Source organism: Molossus molossus, unplaced genomic scaffold, assembly GCF_014108415.1.
Source record: "Molossus molossus isolate mMolMol1 unplaced genomic scaffold, mMolMol1.p scaffold_m16_p_5, whole genome shotgun sequence".
Taxonomy (NCBI): Eukaryota; Metazoa; Chordata; class Mammalia; order Chiroptera; family Molossidae; genus Molossus; species Molossus molossus.
The window spans coordinates 73751272-73770903 of NW_023425388.1; the positions used below are offsets into that span (position 1 = coordinate 73751272).

Below are 19632 nucleotides of genomic sequence, written 5' to 3' on the forward strand. Positions count from 1 at the left end.
ATCCACATGTACAGTGGGATAACAACTAGTACCTCTACTTAATATTGCTGCTGGATTTTAAAACAAGAAAATCTATATAAAGCGCTTAGCCCAGTGTCAGCTTCAGAAATGGCTCAATGAATATCTGGTGCCACTACTCCTGTAATCCAGAGTTTATGTTCTCCAGTTTCCAGGTCTGGGATGCAGCCACGGAGTCTGCCAATGAATGCCACCTACAACGTGTGTGATGTTGGTAGAAAATACCCTGGACCAGGTTCTTTGGTCCCAGAGCGTACAATTCCAAATGTCCTCTGAATAAGACAGAAAATGCAATTTAGCATAATGTCTGTCCAACAAGCAAACTTAATAGTTTATGATTTAGCATTTTCTTTAAGGACCTTTGTGCATCAGTCAACATAAGGACAAGAAGGACAAGTGGTTCTCCCCACGTCCTACCTTCGGGGTGGTGCTTCTCCCCATAGTAGCACTGCTGAAATGTGGGGATATGGAAGGTGTGCTTTTCTTTCGAGGCAAAGTGTCACTCAGATAGAGGCCTTCTTTATGCTGTTTTTTCCTTTCTTCCAGACTTCTAAAGTGCTTTAAATGCAAATGTAAAGCAGAATAGCAAAACTTGACTAATTGAAACAGGTCACTGAAGAAATTAAGAAATATGCATTTACCAAGAAGTTTGGGAATTTAAACAGCATTAAAAAAATTTCAACTTATACTGTGTTCACTAACAGACTTGGGCTGGCTAGCATTTGGTAAGATACACAGGCAGTAGAAGAATTTTTTTTTTACTGAACCTAGAAACAAAAGAAAAATTCCACCTTTCACTCTCATTGTTAGTGCCTGCTGCCTTGAGGCCTCAGGACAACTTACAAATTATTATGATGGTCGCCATGTGGATGGCGGAACAGCCAGTGGACAAAGCAAGTAAGCAGTTTCTCCCCTTGTCTGTCTGGACAGTTCTGTGTGGTGGCACAGATCCCAGTGTGAGGAGAACAAGAAAAGGGAGAAGGAAGAAGACGAAGAGAAAGAGCGAGTAAACAGGGGAGCTGTTTTACAGTTGGAATAATATTTCAGTCACATAAACACACTCCAAATCGACACAATGTTTCCATATAAGGCATCCTTTAGGTTACTCTTTTATTTAAACAAGATCTCGGCCAAAAAGCCCCTATCATAATCCCTCACATGAAAAAAAAAAATAATCCTCCTGCTGACTATTTCTTTTTTTCAGATTCCTAAGGCAAAATTTTGCCAACTTGAAATGTATCCAAATTTTTCTTGGCCTCTCAAAAAATAAATGTCTTCAATGGTCAAGTAATTTCCTAATTAAAGTTTCTTTAGATTTGATCATTTTTATACTAAGCGTGGGCTTTTGAAATATGCAAAAAACTAATGCAAATTTGAGTTTCCAAATGTATTACTATTCTTCACACATGCCAATCATAAAAAAAAAAATCTTAATTTTAATTTTACCAGTATCTACTTATATTAGCTAATATTTATTAACCTAAAAATAGTGGGGAGATATAGTCTTTTGCTAAAAACTAATCGATTGTAATATAAGGGCAGGGCATAGCCCAGCAGGGCTTGCCCGCTTTGGGGAATCCAGTGTCTAGGACTCGTTAGCATGTTCTGGGGCCAAATTCACACAGGAATATGAATATGATTATAGTTGAGAAGGCTCAAAACAGAGTTTTTGCTTACAAGCATGAATATGCACTGAATGTAGTAGAAGGAGAGCAACATTAAGAATAATAAATAATTTAAAAAAAATCTGGTCACTATAAACTGTTGTTCTATGGACCAAAGCACTACTTGTGGGGTGACCTTGGACAAGCTATTTACTACACTGAGCCTCAGTTCCCTAAATGTCAACATGGAGTCAATTCTTTTTTCATGGGATTATGAGGAGGAAATGAGATATTTATTTGTAAAATGTTTAGCAAATTTTGACACATAGTAAGAGAATGATGTCTATTATTATGATTTAAATAATGTGTGAAAAAAATGTGTGCTGACACAGCAACTTTTTATAGCATGGATTTTATGGAAATTATTATTATTATCTTGAAAAATAAGTTGCCCAAGATAAGTTGCAGTATTCTGGCTGAGTGGAAATTGAAGGATGAGGCTATAAAACTAGCTCAAACATATTAAAAGTTAGAACAGGCTAGTCAAGGTCTCAAACTTTATAACACTCCCAACCTCCTTAGAACATCATAAATGTTCTTTAAAAAGAAAATCAGCAAAGGAGCATGCACCTTATCTTTTTAATAAATTTCTTTGAAAAAGGTGAAGGAAAGATCCCCAAATTCTGAACACCAGTCCCTAATTACCTGTTGCTCCTGCTGCTGCTGCCTTCTGTGTTTCTTAGCTGGTAGAGGAGGAGGTGTGTCATTTAAAGGGAAAGGATCGACAGATGGAGCCATGACTTCAGGCCAAGGGGCTGATGGAGGTTGAGTGATAGGATGAGGAGAAAGGGTAGAAGGAAACATAAATCCAGGACAGACAGGTGATCTTTGCTTTATTGGAGAAAAAAAAAAAAGTATATACGTGTCCATATAAAATGAAAGAATAATGACAAAGAGATGAAATCAATAATCTGATTGTTCTCTGTTCTTATATTTTAATCAAGAAGTCACAAATGATGTATCTTTCCATTTAGCCTCTTGTTAAAACCCCAATCTGCAAGCAACTTAGATCAGTAGAAGGTATTTTTATTTCCTATTATTTGCCCCTTTCCAGATGTTTTAAAAAGGCATAACATTAAAGAAAGTCCATACTGCAAAATGTAACAGAAAACAAAATCAAACTGGAAAGATGACTCAAACCAACAAATTTAGAAAGTCTTTTGATTTTTAAGAAAACTCGATCAGGTTAAAGTATTCAGAATATAGAGTTTATTTTTTTGAACTTACTTCTGGTGGTCCACTCTGCCCCATATGTTTCATGGTTTTCAGTATTATAATTGGTAGAGCAGTACCCCCAAACTGGTATGTTTTTCAAACTCAGTATCACTTTGCCCCTCTGGTCGACCAGACACATAATTGTCACCAATTCCCTCCTTTGCAGCTAACCAGGGTTAATTCTGGACACGAGGAAAGCAGTGAATGAATGAAACGTCATGCCAACACACCTCTTTACGTTGTGGCTGGCTTACCAGTACGGCTGTGGTAGGCCCAGTGGCAACAGCATCAGCATCAGCAGGGAGCTGAGTGGAAGGGGATAGATTCGTGGACTTGCCACATGGCTCATTAATTTCATTTACACTGAGATAGCCCTAAAAGGAGGAATTTAGAAGTTAAACACAAAGAAAGCAAAAGCCAAGGCATGCGAGAGAATTAATGCTCTAACACAATGGAGTTAGCTTAGAGCAGCACAGCCAGATATCTGAGGTATCATTGAATGTTTCATCAGCAATTACAATGAATTTACAGCGCTTACACATGGAAAATGATATTCTAAATAGGACAAATCATTTTTTTTTTCTGGTGAAATCAAGATGACTGTATTATCAATAACCCAACAGCTTTGATTTCAAAATACCCAGATGTATCAGCATTCATTCTATTTACTGAATGAAGTTGTCCCAATGCAACATTTAAAATAATCACACACACAAAAATCTGAGAGATAAAATTGACAATGTAATCACATGCTCTATTTCAAGAACCTTTTCCACAAATCTTTATTTTTTGATTTTTTGCTCTTCTCTTTTCCGGCAAATTGAAGTGTGAGTGAAAGTGGGCTGAGGACTGCTTGTTTTTGCTCTAAGACATTCATAAAACAGTGATTTACTTGTAATGGAATCCAGCTTTTAGGCATCTCAACCAAATGAGAATAAAAAGTACACTATCCACCAATGAGCTTTTCCTAGCAAGACAAATGTGTACATCTACACACACACACACACACACACACACACACACACACACACACCCTAAAGTAGAGTTCCAACTTGAGGAAGTTTCGATTCAAGGCAGCTTCCCCAGCTCCCAACTCTATCCCAGGACAGAGAATTTCCAGTTACTTTAAATGCAATGATTCAGTTTTGGCTTCAGCATAAATACCCATAAATCAAAATCTATCATCTGCAAATTCTTGAATTTAAATTTGAGGAAAAGGCACTTGTAAATTTCCATGGAAAGTCATTGTACAGACCAATCATGATTTTTCAGCACACTAATAAAGCAACATGAAAAAAAGTAAAGAGTATCAAATAGTATCTCTTTCAAAAGTAAAATAGTAAAATTTAACATTTAGGTTCCTCTATTAGCACATCGATCTTTAAAAAAAAAATAGCTCCAAGAAAGGCAAAATATCCTTATGCTGATGAAGCAAAAATTCAGGCTAGAAGCAAGCGATGTTTTTACTGAGAATGTATAATTATGACAAAGTGGAGAAAGCTGGAATGGACTGTTTATAAACTGGAGGCATCAAAATACTGCTGAATTAGTTCTTGCCCTTCAGAGAGAGGCAACAGATACTCTGCAAAGTCTTTATGAGATTAAATTGAAGAAAGGAAGTAAACCCCAGGTTGTCAAATTTCATTTTATCCTTGATAATGAATCAGAATAAAGAGTAACAACTCTGAGTTATTCTTTTGCTCAGTTGATAATAGATTGTTTCAAAACCAAAGTTTGATTCCTTATATGAGTCATAGACTATAAAACCTAATTAATTGATTAAAAAATGTGTGATGCTTGTCAAAAGTGGGACTTGTTTAAGAGTTAGATATAAATTCATCATTCCCTATAAAAAGAGAGAGAATGGGAGTGGGTGAGAGAGAGAAAGTCGGACAGAAAGAAATATAGAAAGTTAGAAAGAAAACCAAAACATCTTGAGTGAAGTTGGTTTGGTCCAAGAAAGAGAACACATAGCTACTTAATAAACATGAGAGTTGCAGACACACACAAATAATAAAAAAGCCAAATGACCTCTGACACCAGGAAGTCTGCAGAGAAAAAGAACAACTCATTAATAGAAAAGGAAAAATTGTATTCTTCTACTAAGAGATGTTTGGGATAAAGAATGTGTATAGCTTAATATAAATAGATTTTTCCAATTTAGATAGAAAATAGCAGAAATGACTTTGGGAGAATAAAAGAGATAGAGAAAAGAAAGAAACCAGACTACCTTCTCAAATGTAAAGGGTCATTTTCATGTTTTAGAAGAGTTAGAAGAAAGAGAAGTAAAGTAAAACAGGAGAAACTGAGAAAGGAAATCGAAACAAGAAAAGAAGAGAAATTAAAACTAATCTTAGTCTGGATCTTAAATTTTTTGAAACTCCAAGTCAACCCACAATGTCAATGTCAAACAAAGTACACACACACACACACACACACACACACACACACACACACACAAAAGCACAGGGCATTTGCATAAAATACAAAAATAATCCCTTAAATTCTCAAAGCATAAATAATGAAAGGCAGAAAAGCCATCAGCACAGAGTGCTTCCCTAAGTCATTTACTGAGGTAACCTCTTGATGTCTAAGGTGATACAAGTGGACATGTAAAATCACAGCTTACCTCTTTTAGAGTATTTGGATTGACAGGAAACCCTTTCCCCCCAGAGAGGCCGGAGTATTTCTTTTCCAAATTACAAAGATTTTCCTTTTCCTGAAGGAACATAAAATCTATTAAGTTGAGTCAACGTTGGATTTTGCCTGATGACTATTGATGTTGAATATTTTTTCATGTGACTTAATGACTCTTCATATATCTTTGGTAAAATGTTTATATTCAAGTCTTTTTAAAAAATTATTTATTGGGTGTTTATATATTATTATTGAGTCATAGATAAAAGTTTTTAATATATTTGGGATATAAGTCCTGTGTCATTTCTTCTTTTTAAAAAACCTTTCCTTACCCCAAGGTGATGAAAGGTACTTGTACTTCTATAATGCCTTCTTAATTGCTTCAATTTTTAAGTTTAGGTCTATGATTGCTCTCAAAGTAATTTATATGGATACTGTGAGGATGGATGGTGGTATGGTTCCTTTTCTTCCTTGTTTATCCAGTTGATCCAGCACCATTTTTGGAAAGACTTCCTTTTCCTACTAGATTTCTTGGAGCTTTGTCAAAAATGAATAAACAGTATAGGTTTGGGCCTACTTCTGGGTTCTGGTTGTTTCCACATCTGTGTGTAGTCCAGCACCACACACAAATGCTACAGCTTCATAGTAAACCTTGAAGTCAAATAGTATAAATTCTCTAACTTTGTTCTTTTTCAGAACCGTTTTGGCTATACTACACCTTTTGCATGGTCACACACAGATGATTCTCATTTTTCTGCATCATGTTCTCTTGTGTGCCATGAACACTGAAGTGGTGAACACTGAACCAATGTGTCTAAGGGAATGATAGGGTTGGGCTCCTTCCTGTGAGCCTCTGGTCACACTATTTTCAGCAACTGATTGATCGACACACAACGTTTTTTTATGTGCGTTTCTGTATAAAGACATCTTATTTAATATACATATTGTTGATTTACTAGCACTGAACTCACAGCCAGCAGCACTAGAACGGATGCCTGGTTGAAGCTTATCTAACACATATTTTCTCCATGAGGCATGTCACCACCTTCAGCACTTAGGGACATTAGTCACCGTGCTTGTGAGCCACTTTGCACAGCAAAATCACCAAGAAAATCACAGAAATATGGAAACAGGGCACTAAATAGTGCACAGAAAGGACACTCATTTACAGTATGAGAGCTGAACAGGAGGGTTGTCTTGTTCAACCTCCGCAGGGCATCTGCACGTCCAGTGGCCCAGAACAGTCACTGCTCTGAGCACAACAGGAAGGACTGCACAACAATGGCTAGTTTGGGGGTTACAAATAAAGTCTAGTGAGGAGGCAAATTCACAAATATAGAATCCGCAAGTAACGAGGATCCGAACCGACTAAATTTTAGCATCAATCTGTCAGTCTCTACAAAATGTTGGGATTTTTATTGGGATTGAGATGTACCTACAGATCAACTTGGAAAAATTAAAATCTTAATATTTATGAACCACCATTTTTACAGTAGAATTATATTTCATACATTTTTAATAACAAAATGGTATTTCTGTAAGGGTGCTTACCCATTTTTGAAAATTTCTCTCTAAGAAACCTTTTCCTTTCTTTTTGCTAAAATTTCAGAAACCACTTAAACAGTACATATTACACTATGTAATTTAATCTGTGCCTTTGACTACGGTGTGAAAAGGTAGACTGGGGGTGGAGGCTAACAGTGCTGAAGCGAGTTCATCCCCGGAGCGGAGTGCAGGAATGGAAACCGCACTCCATTCAGAGGCCTGTGGGTACAGAAGAAGCAAGAGAGAGGAGCTGCTGGGGCTCGGGGTGGGCTACAGAGGCACCTTGAGTGAACTCGTGATTCTATGTAAAAGCCCAACTTTTCTCTCTTCTCAAACCACAAATAGCAAAAATGGGAATACGCCACCACATTTCTTCTAGGTGGGGTCGTGGTACAGCCTCATACTTGAATGCATCATGCTGGATTTGGTTTCTCCTGCGCACCACTCTGGGTCCATCTCGTGTTTTAGGATCCCAGGTGTCACATTCCTAGGTACTAGCCTGCACGCAAGGCGCAGTCAGGAGATGCCCCATCAGCTTTAACTTCTGGTGCCTTATTCCTGCCATTAGACTATGGCCATATCAGGAAATCTGGCTGCAGTTTGGGCAGAGGAATCCCTTTTCATGTAGTCACCTTAGGGGCTGGGATGTGGACACGGTCTCTTTGGTGAAAATGATCTTGCCACCCACATAGGTGGGTACCTAGCCAATTAAGCTAAACTATATCCAATGTGACATTTGCCATAAAGACCCTCACAGAAGTAGAGTTCAAAACACCACAGGAACTGAGCCAAAATATTTGACAGCCACAAAAAAAGCAGAACATGTTTTACCTATTTGAAGAAAAATATGATTAAAAAAACAACAACAGAAAATCAGAAAACAGATTTTCCATAGCTCGCATTTTCACACTGTGGAAGAAATATGAAGAAAACATCCCTGCTTAGTTTCTGGATTACAGTTAGTCATTCGCAGAACATCAGCTTATTAATGTAGAGGATTAAATAAAAATATACGTTAAAAAGTCTTTCTTAAAATTACAATCCACTGCTCACTAATAAAAGGCATTTGCTTTGAAGGAAATGCCTTCCCCAAATTGAATCTGGGTTTTATTGCAGTCAGGGCTGACAAGGAAATACTTACTCTTTGCAGCAGCATTATTAAATTATTCTTTTCTTTCACAAAGTGGTCTTGTTCTCTCTGGGCCTGCTGGACAATATGATTGGCTTGTTTTTTCAACGCAGAAATTTTTTCCTGGAGGAAAAATGGATGATCATAGAAAGATACATGTTAGACAGGCAAAGGTTTGCCAGCCTGTCCTGGAAACGAGAGAAAAGGTGTTTACAGCTGCAATAACATTTTCATTGATGGTTGGCAGTGATTATCACCCAGAGGCAGTTTCTTTGACCTGCCAAGCTCAGGGCTTTTCCTTACCTAAGGCCAACACAGTTCAAGTGATTTAAAATCTATTTGAAGAACCCAGAAGTCAACAGGAAATTTTGTTTTAGATTATAAATGAATTTTTGACATCATCTTGGGAGACGCCTCATGAAAAAACAATGACATTTCTTATTTAAACTGAGGGCTTAAGAAGTCACCTTCTCCATGATCCCTTCCCTCACTTTTTTGGGTTTAGTCCAGGGCGCTGGGGTGTGGTTCTAAATTCTGGAACAAGAGCTAAATTTCGGGCTGGCAACTGGGTGCTAGAGGGTGGGTGGAGTCAGTCATGTGCGTGGCATTCCACGGGGCTATTTCTAATGGTGACAAGCTATCAACCAGCTTTGAAAACCATTGAGTAATAGAGAAAATTTCTAAACAGACTTTGTATAATTACTCTGAATCTAGTTACTATGATTGCAGAAGGAAGTACTTTAAAACAAGTATCTAAATTTCTGATTTTCTCTGCTGTGGTTTTCCCATAAGGGAAAAAAAATAGATATTATTTATAAATGCATCCATAGCATTTAGTAACAATGACTGTAACATGTATGTTTATCTAGTTGAAAGCACCATTTGGCATATAGATGGCAGGCTCCATTATCTGCCAAATGTGATATGTGATTAAACACGCAAAGATAATCAGATGTAAAGACAGGTAGACACACGCTATATCTATATTCATGATTATTACTGTCACACAGTGAGGGGTATATTATGATTTTTGCATTGAATGACACCTGGCAAAAGTACCTTTCTAGTGACTATGTTCCGTTGATATTCAGCCACTTCACGCAAGAGCTGTTGGGTCAAGTTCTCCTTCTCCTCATCCAGACGGCTCTCATTCTCAAGCTGCTGGAATTCCAGGTCTTCAAAGTGTTTGCTCTCAACGTCCAACAGGTCAGCATCCTTTGGAGAAAAGCAAATGAAAAACAAGACACACTAGAATGGCTGCAGCCTTTTCAATGTGAAGAAAAAAATATTAAAAGCAAACAGTCCAAAAATATCTTTCCAATTACAACACCAAACAGGGTCAGAATATGGTAACCTTCTCATTCAAACTTAACCCCCCAGCACAGAGACTTACTGGAATTGAAAGGGACTGAGGGATGGGGGTGGGGGACACATTTATTTCACCATTGATTTTAGACCTCTTTGTGGATGTATAAATTACTTCTTTAAATCTACTAGGTGACTTTAAAATGGATCACAAAATACACAAAGAATTCAGTACATAACCCAAACATTATCTGCAGACCAAAGGTGTGACAGAGTCTCTATTTTCCACACATTTTCAAACAAAATGAGACTTTAGTATAGAGATTAAATTCAAGATTTCAAAGTTGTTGACTCTGAAAAAAAAGTTGGCATGCATAACAGACTAGAGGTCTCTAAGTGGGAATATGTACCCCAAATGGCCCACGATGCAATCCACTAAAATGTGAAGAGAAAGTATTAAGAGCTTCTTTATATTTAATTTAAATTTTCCCCCTTTTTAAAAATAATTTCTCCATAAATGTTCCTTACTGTACATAGAGAATAGTATATGTACATTATTTAAAATACAGTCAAACCTGGTTCTTGAGTGTCTCCCCTTTGAACAATTCTGTTCTTGACCAAATTGTTCACAGAAAAAATGTCTAGGTTGTTAAGAAAAACTTCGGTTCTCCACCTACCCTTTCATGCTCATACATCAACATAACAAGAGTGTCTCAGGCCACAAACAAAGGACAGAATGCACAGTATGAGTGTTTACTGCTAAACCTCCGTTGTTAACATTTTAGGACATTGTGCTGTGAATATTTTTGTTTTCCACTTTTGTTGCTGGTGAAATGGATGATTAGCACGATTTTAAACACAAAGAGGCCATCAATAGTGCTAATGTCGTTAAGGGGGCAAAATAAACCATGATCACAGGCAATTGAAGAGGCAGAACAACGGTTGTTGATTTGGATAAACAAAAAGCAGTTAGCCAGTGACAGCATTTCAGAGGCAGTGATGTGTGAAAAAGCGAAGATGCTACCTACTGACCTCCTGCCAGATACCCCTGGAGCGAGTGCTGACAGTTGAAGGCTAGTAGGGGGTGGTTCGATAAATTTAAGAAAAGAAGTGTTTGATTACAGATCAAACAGAACATTAGACATGTACTGTATATAAGAAAGGTTAAAACAGGGAATCATTTGGGAGTCTGGAATAAATTAATTCAATTTACATTATTTTTAATGGGAAAAATGATTCGGTTTTCGAACAAATGACTTTTCGAACAGTCTTCCAGACGAACTAAGTTCGAGAACTGAGGTCCCACTGTAACTATGTATTTTTGACCACGCATAAGTATGCATGTGATCTACATAATACATACAGGCATGCATGCTCACCTAATTTTATTGACGAGAGATGTAATCAAACATACTTGGAGATTGGGGTTCTTAAACTAAGCTTCTGTGAGTCCGTTAAAATTGTTTATAAACCTTTTTAAGTGCAAAGAGTGGAACCACAGCTCTCATCAGGCTCAGAGTGACTCAAAGATCACAAACCAGTCCTCTGAATAATCTTGAGGACATTTAAGAAAGATCAGAAATCTGCCCTGGCCGGTTTGGCTCAGTGGTTAGAGCATCAGCCTGCGGTCCCGAGAGACCTGGGTTCGGTTCCCACTAAGGGCATGTACCTTGGTTGCAGTTTGTTCCCGGCCCTGGTTGGTCGTGTGGGTGGCAGCCACTCGATGTGTCCCTTTCACATCGATGTTTCTCTCTCTCTCTCTCCCTCCTACTCTATCTGAACAAAAAATGTCCTCGGGTGAGGATAAAAAAAAAAGAAAGATCAGAAATCATAAAAATCAGATGGTCTAGAATAGGCATTTCCACCTTATGAGATGCTTGAAGACAAGAATAAATTCACATCTCTGCAGAAATCGGTTCTTGTTGTATAAATTATTCTCCAATCTACTTTAAAAAATAAAACACCTGCCCCTTTACTTTTGGAGACTTTGTCAGAACTATAAATGTAGTATGTATAGATTTTTAAAAATATATACTTTATAAATAATCTATGGCTCACAGCCCTACCTACATAAGCAAAAGAACCAGGATATTTTGTTTTCCAATCAAAACATCAAATAGAGTTGGGAAAATAAGTATATGATAAATTAGATCTCTGTATTAGTATTTAATTCCATCCATTTCTTGGTTTTTGTGTAAGTGATGATAAATGAAGTCTTATAATCAAATGGAATATATTTCTATTTTACGGAATGAATTTTATTCTGGGAATGATTCATAGAAATCATTAAAACCAACCATGTGATTAAAAGCAAAACTATAGCAACAAGGATATTATGTCAGCACAGTGTATTCTCAAAGCTTAAGAGCAGGAAAAACAATTTGAAACATTCATCATCTTAAACTTCTTTACCTTCTAATTGGCCCAACGAAATGTGGTTTTGATTTCAAGTTATTGGCAGACATTTCAAGTTTCTCAGATATTTTATAATCATAATTTCTAAAGAAATTAATGAATTCAGACCAAATCTATTCACTACTGAAGGAATTAAAAAATAACTCAAGTATTATGTGTTGAAACAAAATACTTGTAGTTTTGCAGCAATACATTAGTTGATATATTACTCATACAGGCATACACACTCATTTTTAAGGTCTTTCCATGAAGCTTGGTTTGTGTCTAAAAGTTACTGAGATAAAAATGTTATAAACTCTTTTTTTTAGTTTATAAATAATCTACATTCAAAGTGGATATGTGACTCACAATATATATACTATGTTGTCAGTCCCTCAGTTCACATCTGGTTAACATGCAACATGTTATTTTAACTGCACAAAGGTCACGGTGTCACTAATTTATCTGTAGTAAATATTTAAACCACTGCATGACAATAATAGCACACTAGGAAGGAAACTTGAAAACTAAGCTCAACTTGGCACTCAGATTCCATGGGTGTAATCATCTCATCGAGTTCTCTAAATTGTCAAAATGTGTTTATATAAACTTGCACCATGAAAGCAAAACAACTTCGGAGGGCAAAAAAAAAAAAAAAAAAAAAACTTTTAAAATATATTAGACAATAAGAATTCAGGGGATGCAATTTGGGGGCAGGAGTAATTTCATCAAGCACAGAATAATATTGCAGGAAGCTCAAAGGCAAGTGTGTGATAAGTTTAGTGAAAATGTGAACTCCACCACACTACCAAAAGAACATTACACATCTCTACTGCTGGCAAGTTTAAAGGTCAGGAGTGAAGGGCTACAAAACAGCTCACTAGCCCGGCCAGTGTGGCTCAGTGAATTGAGCATCGACCCATGTACCAAGAAGTCGCTGGTTCAATTCCCAGTCAGGGCACATGCCCAGGTTGCGGGCTCAATCCCCAGTACAGGAGGCAGCCAACTGATGTTTCTCTCTCACATTGATGTTTCTCTCTCTCTCTTCCTTCCTCTCTCTCTAAAAAATCAATAAAAACATTAAGAAAAAAACACCAAAAACAGCTCACTAAAGAAAATTCAATGCAATTCCTTTTTTTCTTGCCAATACTTTTTGGAGAATTTATATGGCAGAGGCTACATGTAGATTGTTATGTTTTCTTTGCCTAGTAGAGGAAAAAGAGAATAGATGTGGTCATGCAGCAGATATTAAAGTAATGATCTCATAATAGCTCAAGACCAAGTCTGAAAGCAAATTTAAAAGGGGCTCAGGGTTTGTTAAACATTCCTGCATCGTACATGCTGTCATCAAACATTTTAACTGCATACTTCTGGAATCTGGGAAGACAATAGTGCAATGGTACATCTCGTACAACCTCCTCATTTTATATATGAGGATACTGAGGTCCATCGAGGTTGAATGACTTGTGCAAGATTAAATTATAAACTGATGATAGTCACTGACAAAAAAAAAAAAGGCTCTGAAATGTAGATATCACTGAATAAAAGTTTTTAAAAATCAACCAGGCAGCTGAGAAAATATCAAAAGCACCAGAAAACTGTCCTAGCCAGGTGTCGCCTGCATTTAATAGTGGAACTTATCCTGGCAAATGAAAGACTCATTTAACTTGAGCTTTCTTTTCCACACTACTCTTACTCCAGGGAACAATTTGTTCGGTGAGATTATGTCAACTACAGACTACCGCAGGCCATAAAACAACATTAGATGAAAACTGACTCTTAACGCAAGGATCTAGAGGTGAGAAGCCCAGTCATAAATCCAGTATCGTACACACAAAATCATTCTACAATTTCAGATTAAGTATTTGAGACAACATACAGCTGAAAAAAATGATGTTCTCCCTATTCCTTTATTATTTTATTTCGTATGACTTGCCATCTAATGAAGTTTGTTGTAATAAAATCAACTTTATTGGATGTAGTTAAAATGCCACGGGGAAAACTTTGTAGTGAAGTAGTGTTCTGAAGTGTTTGAAGTCTGAAGGGAAATGAGTTGTGATAACACAGGAAAGTTCCTACTATAAATGGACTTCTCATGAAATAAGTGAATTTTTCACTGATGAAGTCAGGGGATTGGTGAAGAGTTACTCTGGCCATTATTCTTGAAACACAGAATTAGTAGACCTCTTACTATCAAGTGAACAAAAGCTATCACAAGCCAGCTTCTCTCCTAAGGAAAGGGATTTTACGATAAGAATATTGCACTCTGCTTGGAGAGGAAGAGGAGGTCTTTGCCTCCGATTAGTGAAACAGGCTGCCTGCATTGTTTCCTTTCCTCTTTTGTAGTGAAATCCTCAGAACATACACAAATTTATGAGTTACCCTATAGAAGCTAGATTAAACAAATAGCAAGTATATCAAGTTGAGTTCAGGTTATTAATAGAACCTACTAATTTTTATTTGAAGTTATGTTTATAAAGAATACAAACAATAACTGCAGAACTAGAGGAAGGAAAGACAAAATATATAACCATGCTGCAGATTCAAAATAAAGTATTAGACTATGTAAAAACTAGTGATAAGTAGAGTAGAAAATATTAAACAACAATAAAGTCAGTTTCTGATCTCTTTGGTGAACTGGCATACACACACACTAAAATAATTTTACATATACTGTTCTTTTCCTAATAATTTATCACATGATTTCCAGAGAACGGGGACATTGAGGGATGAGACGTTTTATGTTGTGGCAGCAAATTTAGCTATACACAGTAAAATAACTGACAGGGAAGAAACACTGTTGGAACTTTCTTTGTTCCAACATTGTCAGAAATAAGAAATATTTCAACTGTTATGCTGCAGCTGAACTTGTTTGCGTTCAGTACTCTTTATTAAATGCTTTCAAGCTCTGCAATATATTGACGTTCTAACTAATTTTTCATAACCTAGTGATTCCCAAGCCATTGAATCTTAAACATTTTCAAGGATGGGTTCTCTTATTTTTCAACTTGCCCATTCGAAGAAGGTACAGACATGGCGTGAATGAAACCAGCCTTCTTTTCTGCTCATGTGGAATCATAAATTGTTAGTCACTCAGAACTAATTACTATTATGTGATTCCTTTAAAAGTCCAAGGCTCTTAATGACTGCTTCCCCAGGGCCACACTTCATGTGAGCTGCTGTTTAGAGGAAACAGCCCTGCTGTCTATGAACTAAGTGGCCAGCGATTGTGAAACCATCCATGCTGGAAGTCTTGTTTTCAGAATGTGGCCGTGTTCAGCACTGCCAGCATCAAAGGTCAGCGAATAACCTGATAAAGTTCAACCAGAAGGCCTATGCTGCACTAAGTTTTTAAAAATCATGGAATTCATACTAAGATGTTGAGGGCATTAGTTCTGCCCTGCATCTTCGGTCTGGATGTTTGACTGCTGGGATGATGCTAATGAGTTCAATATCACTAGGAAGTAGAAAGAAAAAGAAAGGCAATATGAAAAGTGGTGATGGGGGGGAGGGGCAATGAGAGAACAGGATAATTTTTGGACAAGAGTATAAAATCAAACTAAAAACACACATTCAAAGGCAAACAGTATTCACCATAAAGCACACAACGGGGTGAAGATGTCAGTTGATTTAAATGCTACAATCTTGGTGATGATTACATGTCAGGAATTGCTCTCTTTAGTTACCAAGAATGACTCCAGAATTTTTTTTTTTTACATTATCAGTTAAGTGAAAGATTCTAACAAGGAATTGTTCAGCTGATTAGCATGAAATAATATATACTGGCAGCATGCATATTTCTGTTTAAAAAGTATCTAATGACCAGAACTCATGCAAATTTATGGTATGTGAAGAAGAAAGTCAGAGTAAGTGGAATTGAATTGAAAACAACAACAAAAACAAAAACCAAAAAACAATTAGTGCATTCCTGTTTGCTACTGACCCTCTTCAGTTGTTGCTGTAACTGTTCCCTCATGGACTCAGGACAATTGTCCAGCTGGGTCTTCTGCTCGGAGTAAAGCTCCTGAAGCCTCTCTAGTTTTTCCCTTTCAGCATCAAGCTTTACCTTCTCCTGAAGTTCAGAAATCAGAAAATAGAATAGAAATTACCTTCACACCCACGCAGGCGTTAGTGAACATTTCCCAAGGACAACACAAACCAGTATACACAAACTTGAGGTATCCTCTGAATGTAGAAACATTGGTTAGTGACTAGGATGGGGGGGTGGAATTGTAAGTAGAGACAAGGGACCCCGTTTCTGTATTCTCAAAACACAATCCACCTCCTTGAGTACTGGCAATGACTTCCTTCCTTCTTTCCTTCCTTCCTTCCTTCCTTCCTTCCTTCCTTCCTGCCTGCCTGCCTGCCACTGAGTTACAAAAGCCAGAAGCAACAGTAATGTTGGTGAGTGGTCAACAAAGGACAAAAGCAAGGTCAACCAAATTTACCAGAGAGCCTTGCAAAGTCACCTGGCAGAGAACCAGGCAACGAAACGCAGGCATTAACGTCAAGTACTGTGGTAATCCAATTTGCTCAAGGCATTCTTCAAGCAAGCTTTGGAAATTATTAAAATTTTGTTCCCATGTTGGAGGCACATTGGATGCTTACTGTGGTCATCCAAAACAGTTCTAGTTTTCTGGTAAACCTCAGAGCTTAAGCAATTCAGGATCTGGTTCCAAGGAGAGCATCTAATTCAGAGGTGGAGAGAGCTAGTGAAAATGCAAGACTGACCAAGCAGCAAGAGGAAGGTACATCAGGCATCTCAGAAACTCCGAACATGTGACATTTACTGTGGAGATAAGAAGTTCTCTACAATGACTGATATAAAAGAATAAATGAAACATGGACAGTGAAAAAAGAGGAGAGGCGAACACCCAGGAGTCAGAGAATAGAAAAGAGAAGATAACACTAAATCCCTCCTAAGTCACACACTCCAAAGCGACCCCGGACATTTTCCAGAGGGTAATAGGCAAATCCTGTGACACAGTGATTACAATGCCACCTCGTAAACAGATAAAACTTCAGCCTGTGGAGTGCTGGTCTTCCCAACTTGTGTTCCCTTTATGATGCTCTGAACCCTTGAAGTCGATTTTAGACCTAATTCTCTCCTTGTGTAACACTCTTGGACTGAACTAAAGCACCTTCGCTTATTCCATGTGGATTGGTAGAAATAAAACTGGCTTCTAAAGTATATTACAGAAGGATTTTGTTTTTTAAGATGAAGCTCTGAAATAATCCTATAAAATTATACTTACTATAACTTCTTCATCCAAATGGCCATGATTCCCTGTGTAAACATATATTTGGATTCTTTCAAAAGATTTTATGGTTTAAGTTTAAACTATATGACACTAATATCTATCCCAGTTCACCCAAGTCTCCATTTTTGGCTTAAATTTTAACATTTCAAGGGTACTTTAGAAATGTATATTTTGATTTATAAATGCATTCTTTTTTCAAAATGATTAATCCAGACCAACTGGTGTGGCTCAGTGGTTGAGTGTCAAGCTATGCACCAAGAGGTCGCGGGTTTGATTCCCGGTCAGGGCACATGCCCAGGTTGTGGGCCAGATCCCCAGTGGGGGGTGTGCAGGAGGCGGCCAATCGATGTCCTCTCTCATTGGTGTTTCTATCTCTCTCTCTCCTTACCTCTCTCTCTAAAATCAATAAAAAAAATAAAATTTAAATACTTAATCTTAAAAAAAAGATTAAATCCAGATGTCATAAAACTGAGAATCCTACTTCATATATCAACCTAAAAATGATTCTACAACTTATACCTTAGATTGTAAAGACAGTGTCCTCGTCTTTCACGGCGAGTTTGCTCATTGGGTACATCTACTGTGCAGGAATTGGAGAAAGCAATGGCATCGTTCACAGAAAAAAGTGTTCTCAAGTGTTAATTTATAGTAAAACTGAAAATACTAATAGTACCAGAATTAATCATTTTTCCCTTAATAAAACCAGCAATTCAGAACACTCATTGTCTTTTGGCTAAAAAACTATTTCCTCTGTGTGTGGATCAAAGATGGCCCTATTTACAAAGCAAAATAATTTTATCCCTAAATAGTTCTATTTCTAGATACCATATCACTAGATTTTGCAGCAAATCTAGTTCCCAACAGAAATTTAAATAAATGAGAAAATCATTCATTCCAATTAAACACCCAATGTTCACAGCCCCCAAATTAAAGTTATATTTTATAGAAAACAATGATACACTATTTGATCATATGAAAAGGTGCTGGCCGAAAAACACAGGTCTTAATTCAAAGATATAAACTATTGGTCTGACGCTCTCATTTTTGAAAACTGTTCATAATAATCACAAATAAACAATTAATAAGAAAATACCTTATGTTTACATAGTGCCTTCTTCCTGAGGTGCTCAAAGCGTTTCGCGATCCCATACAAGGGGGCGGCCAGAAGAATTATGCAAGCAGGCACCATCAGAAACCTCTCGCGGCTTCTCTGCGATTTACCGATGACCACTACTGGCTGTGACCACTACCAGGTCTCAGAGCAAAGCTCAGCTTGGCCAAAGCTAAGGCAAAGGAAGTAAAGGGAAGGATGAAAGAAGGGCTGGTGGCAGGTGGGCCGGGCCATAAATCACAGAGCGCCACAGAGGTGACATCACTCCCATCAGAGCCAGAAGTAGACTAACTCTGAGCCAGAAAGAAATTAATATTCCTCTCTTCTGTTTACTGCCCAGGAAGTTTTCAAAGGAAAATCAGCTCCAGGCAAGTAGTTCATTAGAGCTGAAAAAGTATCACCTTCTCCAGTGAAGGTAAAATATAGATGGACAAATTAGATGGCGTGCCAGGGTTCAGGAATTCTTGCTTTTTACATGTAAAATATCAACACTGGGTGTTATTCTCTTCTCCCAGATTTAAAATGGTAAACTCACCTCTTCTAACAACTATAGGCACAGCGATATTTTCCAAACACCAAAGTGCGAAAGAGTAAAACTTTATTTTTAAAGATTCATAAATCTATGTTCAGGAAATAAATGAATAGAGATCAATTTTTAATATTTTAACAAATTCAACTTCATTGAAAAAATACGATGCCAAGAAATGGGAACATTCCAGGATAACCCAGGTGTACGAGGGACATTTGCAAACGAAGAACAGAAGATTAATTTCCTGGAGACACGTCTGCTTCCGTCAGCACTGTGCTCGGACTGTGTCCTCATCGCCAATTCGTTGCCAGATTCCGCCTGTTCATATATGTAAGACTGATGTTCCTAAGGTGTATACGCCCTAAGGCAAATTATTCACGGGCAAATGAAAGTAGAAATCAGTACATAAAATCGGGCCTGTATTTGTGTCCACAGTGAGTTGTTCATTCACTCACTCAATAAATATTTAGAAGGGGCTAGAGGTAGAGAAAAGAGGGAAACTGATCACCTTCCTCATGAAGTACAGGTTATCCAGCTCTCTGGTTCTAAGCCCTGACTGCACCTTAGAATAACTTTTGTGAGCTTTTAAATATGCAATTTCCATGCCTCCACTTAGCCAGAAAGGCTAAGGAATGAGCATTTAAAAAAATCTCTCCGGCCCAGCTCAGTTCGTTATCCTGTGCACCGAAAGGTTGCTGGTTCAATTCCCACTCAGGGCACATACCTGGGTTGTGGGTTCAGTCCCTGGTCGGGGCACATATGGAAGGCAACCGACTGATGTTTCTCTCTCACATTGAAGTTTCTCTCTCTCCCTCCTTTCCGCT

At 37.6% G+C, this 19632-nt stretch overlaps 1 protein-coding gene across 2 annotated transcripts in view; it reads right to left on the bottom strand.

The window, feature by feature from the left end:
• Positions 1-19632, bottom strand: part of PHLDB2 (pleckstrin homology like domain family B member 2) — an 83421-nt gene that overhangs the window by 27885 nt on the left and 35904 nt on the right. The window contains exons 5-10 of one of the 2 annotated variants that reach the window (XM_036243438.1): positions 15851-15979; positions 9268-9423; positions 8221-8331; positions 5527-5616; positions 3128-3271; positions 436-576 (exon numbers count right to left, since the gene is read on the bottom strand). In XM_036243438.1, the coding sequence (XP_036099331.1) occupies positions 436-576; positions 3128-3271; positions 5527-5616; positions 8221-8331; positions 9268-9423; positions 15851-15979 (771 nt within the window). The remainder of the gene's footprint in view (positions 1-435; positions 577-3127; positions 3272-5526; positions 5617-8220; positions 8332-9267; positions 9424-15850; positions 15980-19632) is intronic. The other variant, XM_036243437.1, reaches the window with a different exon arrangement.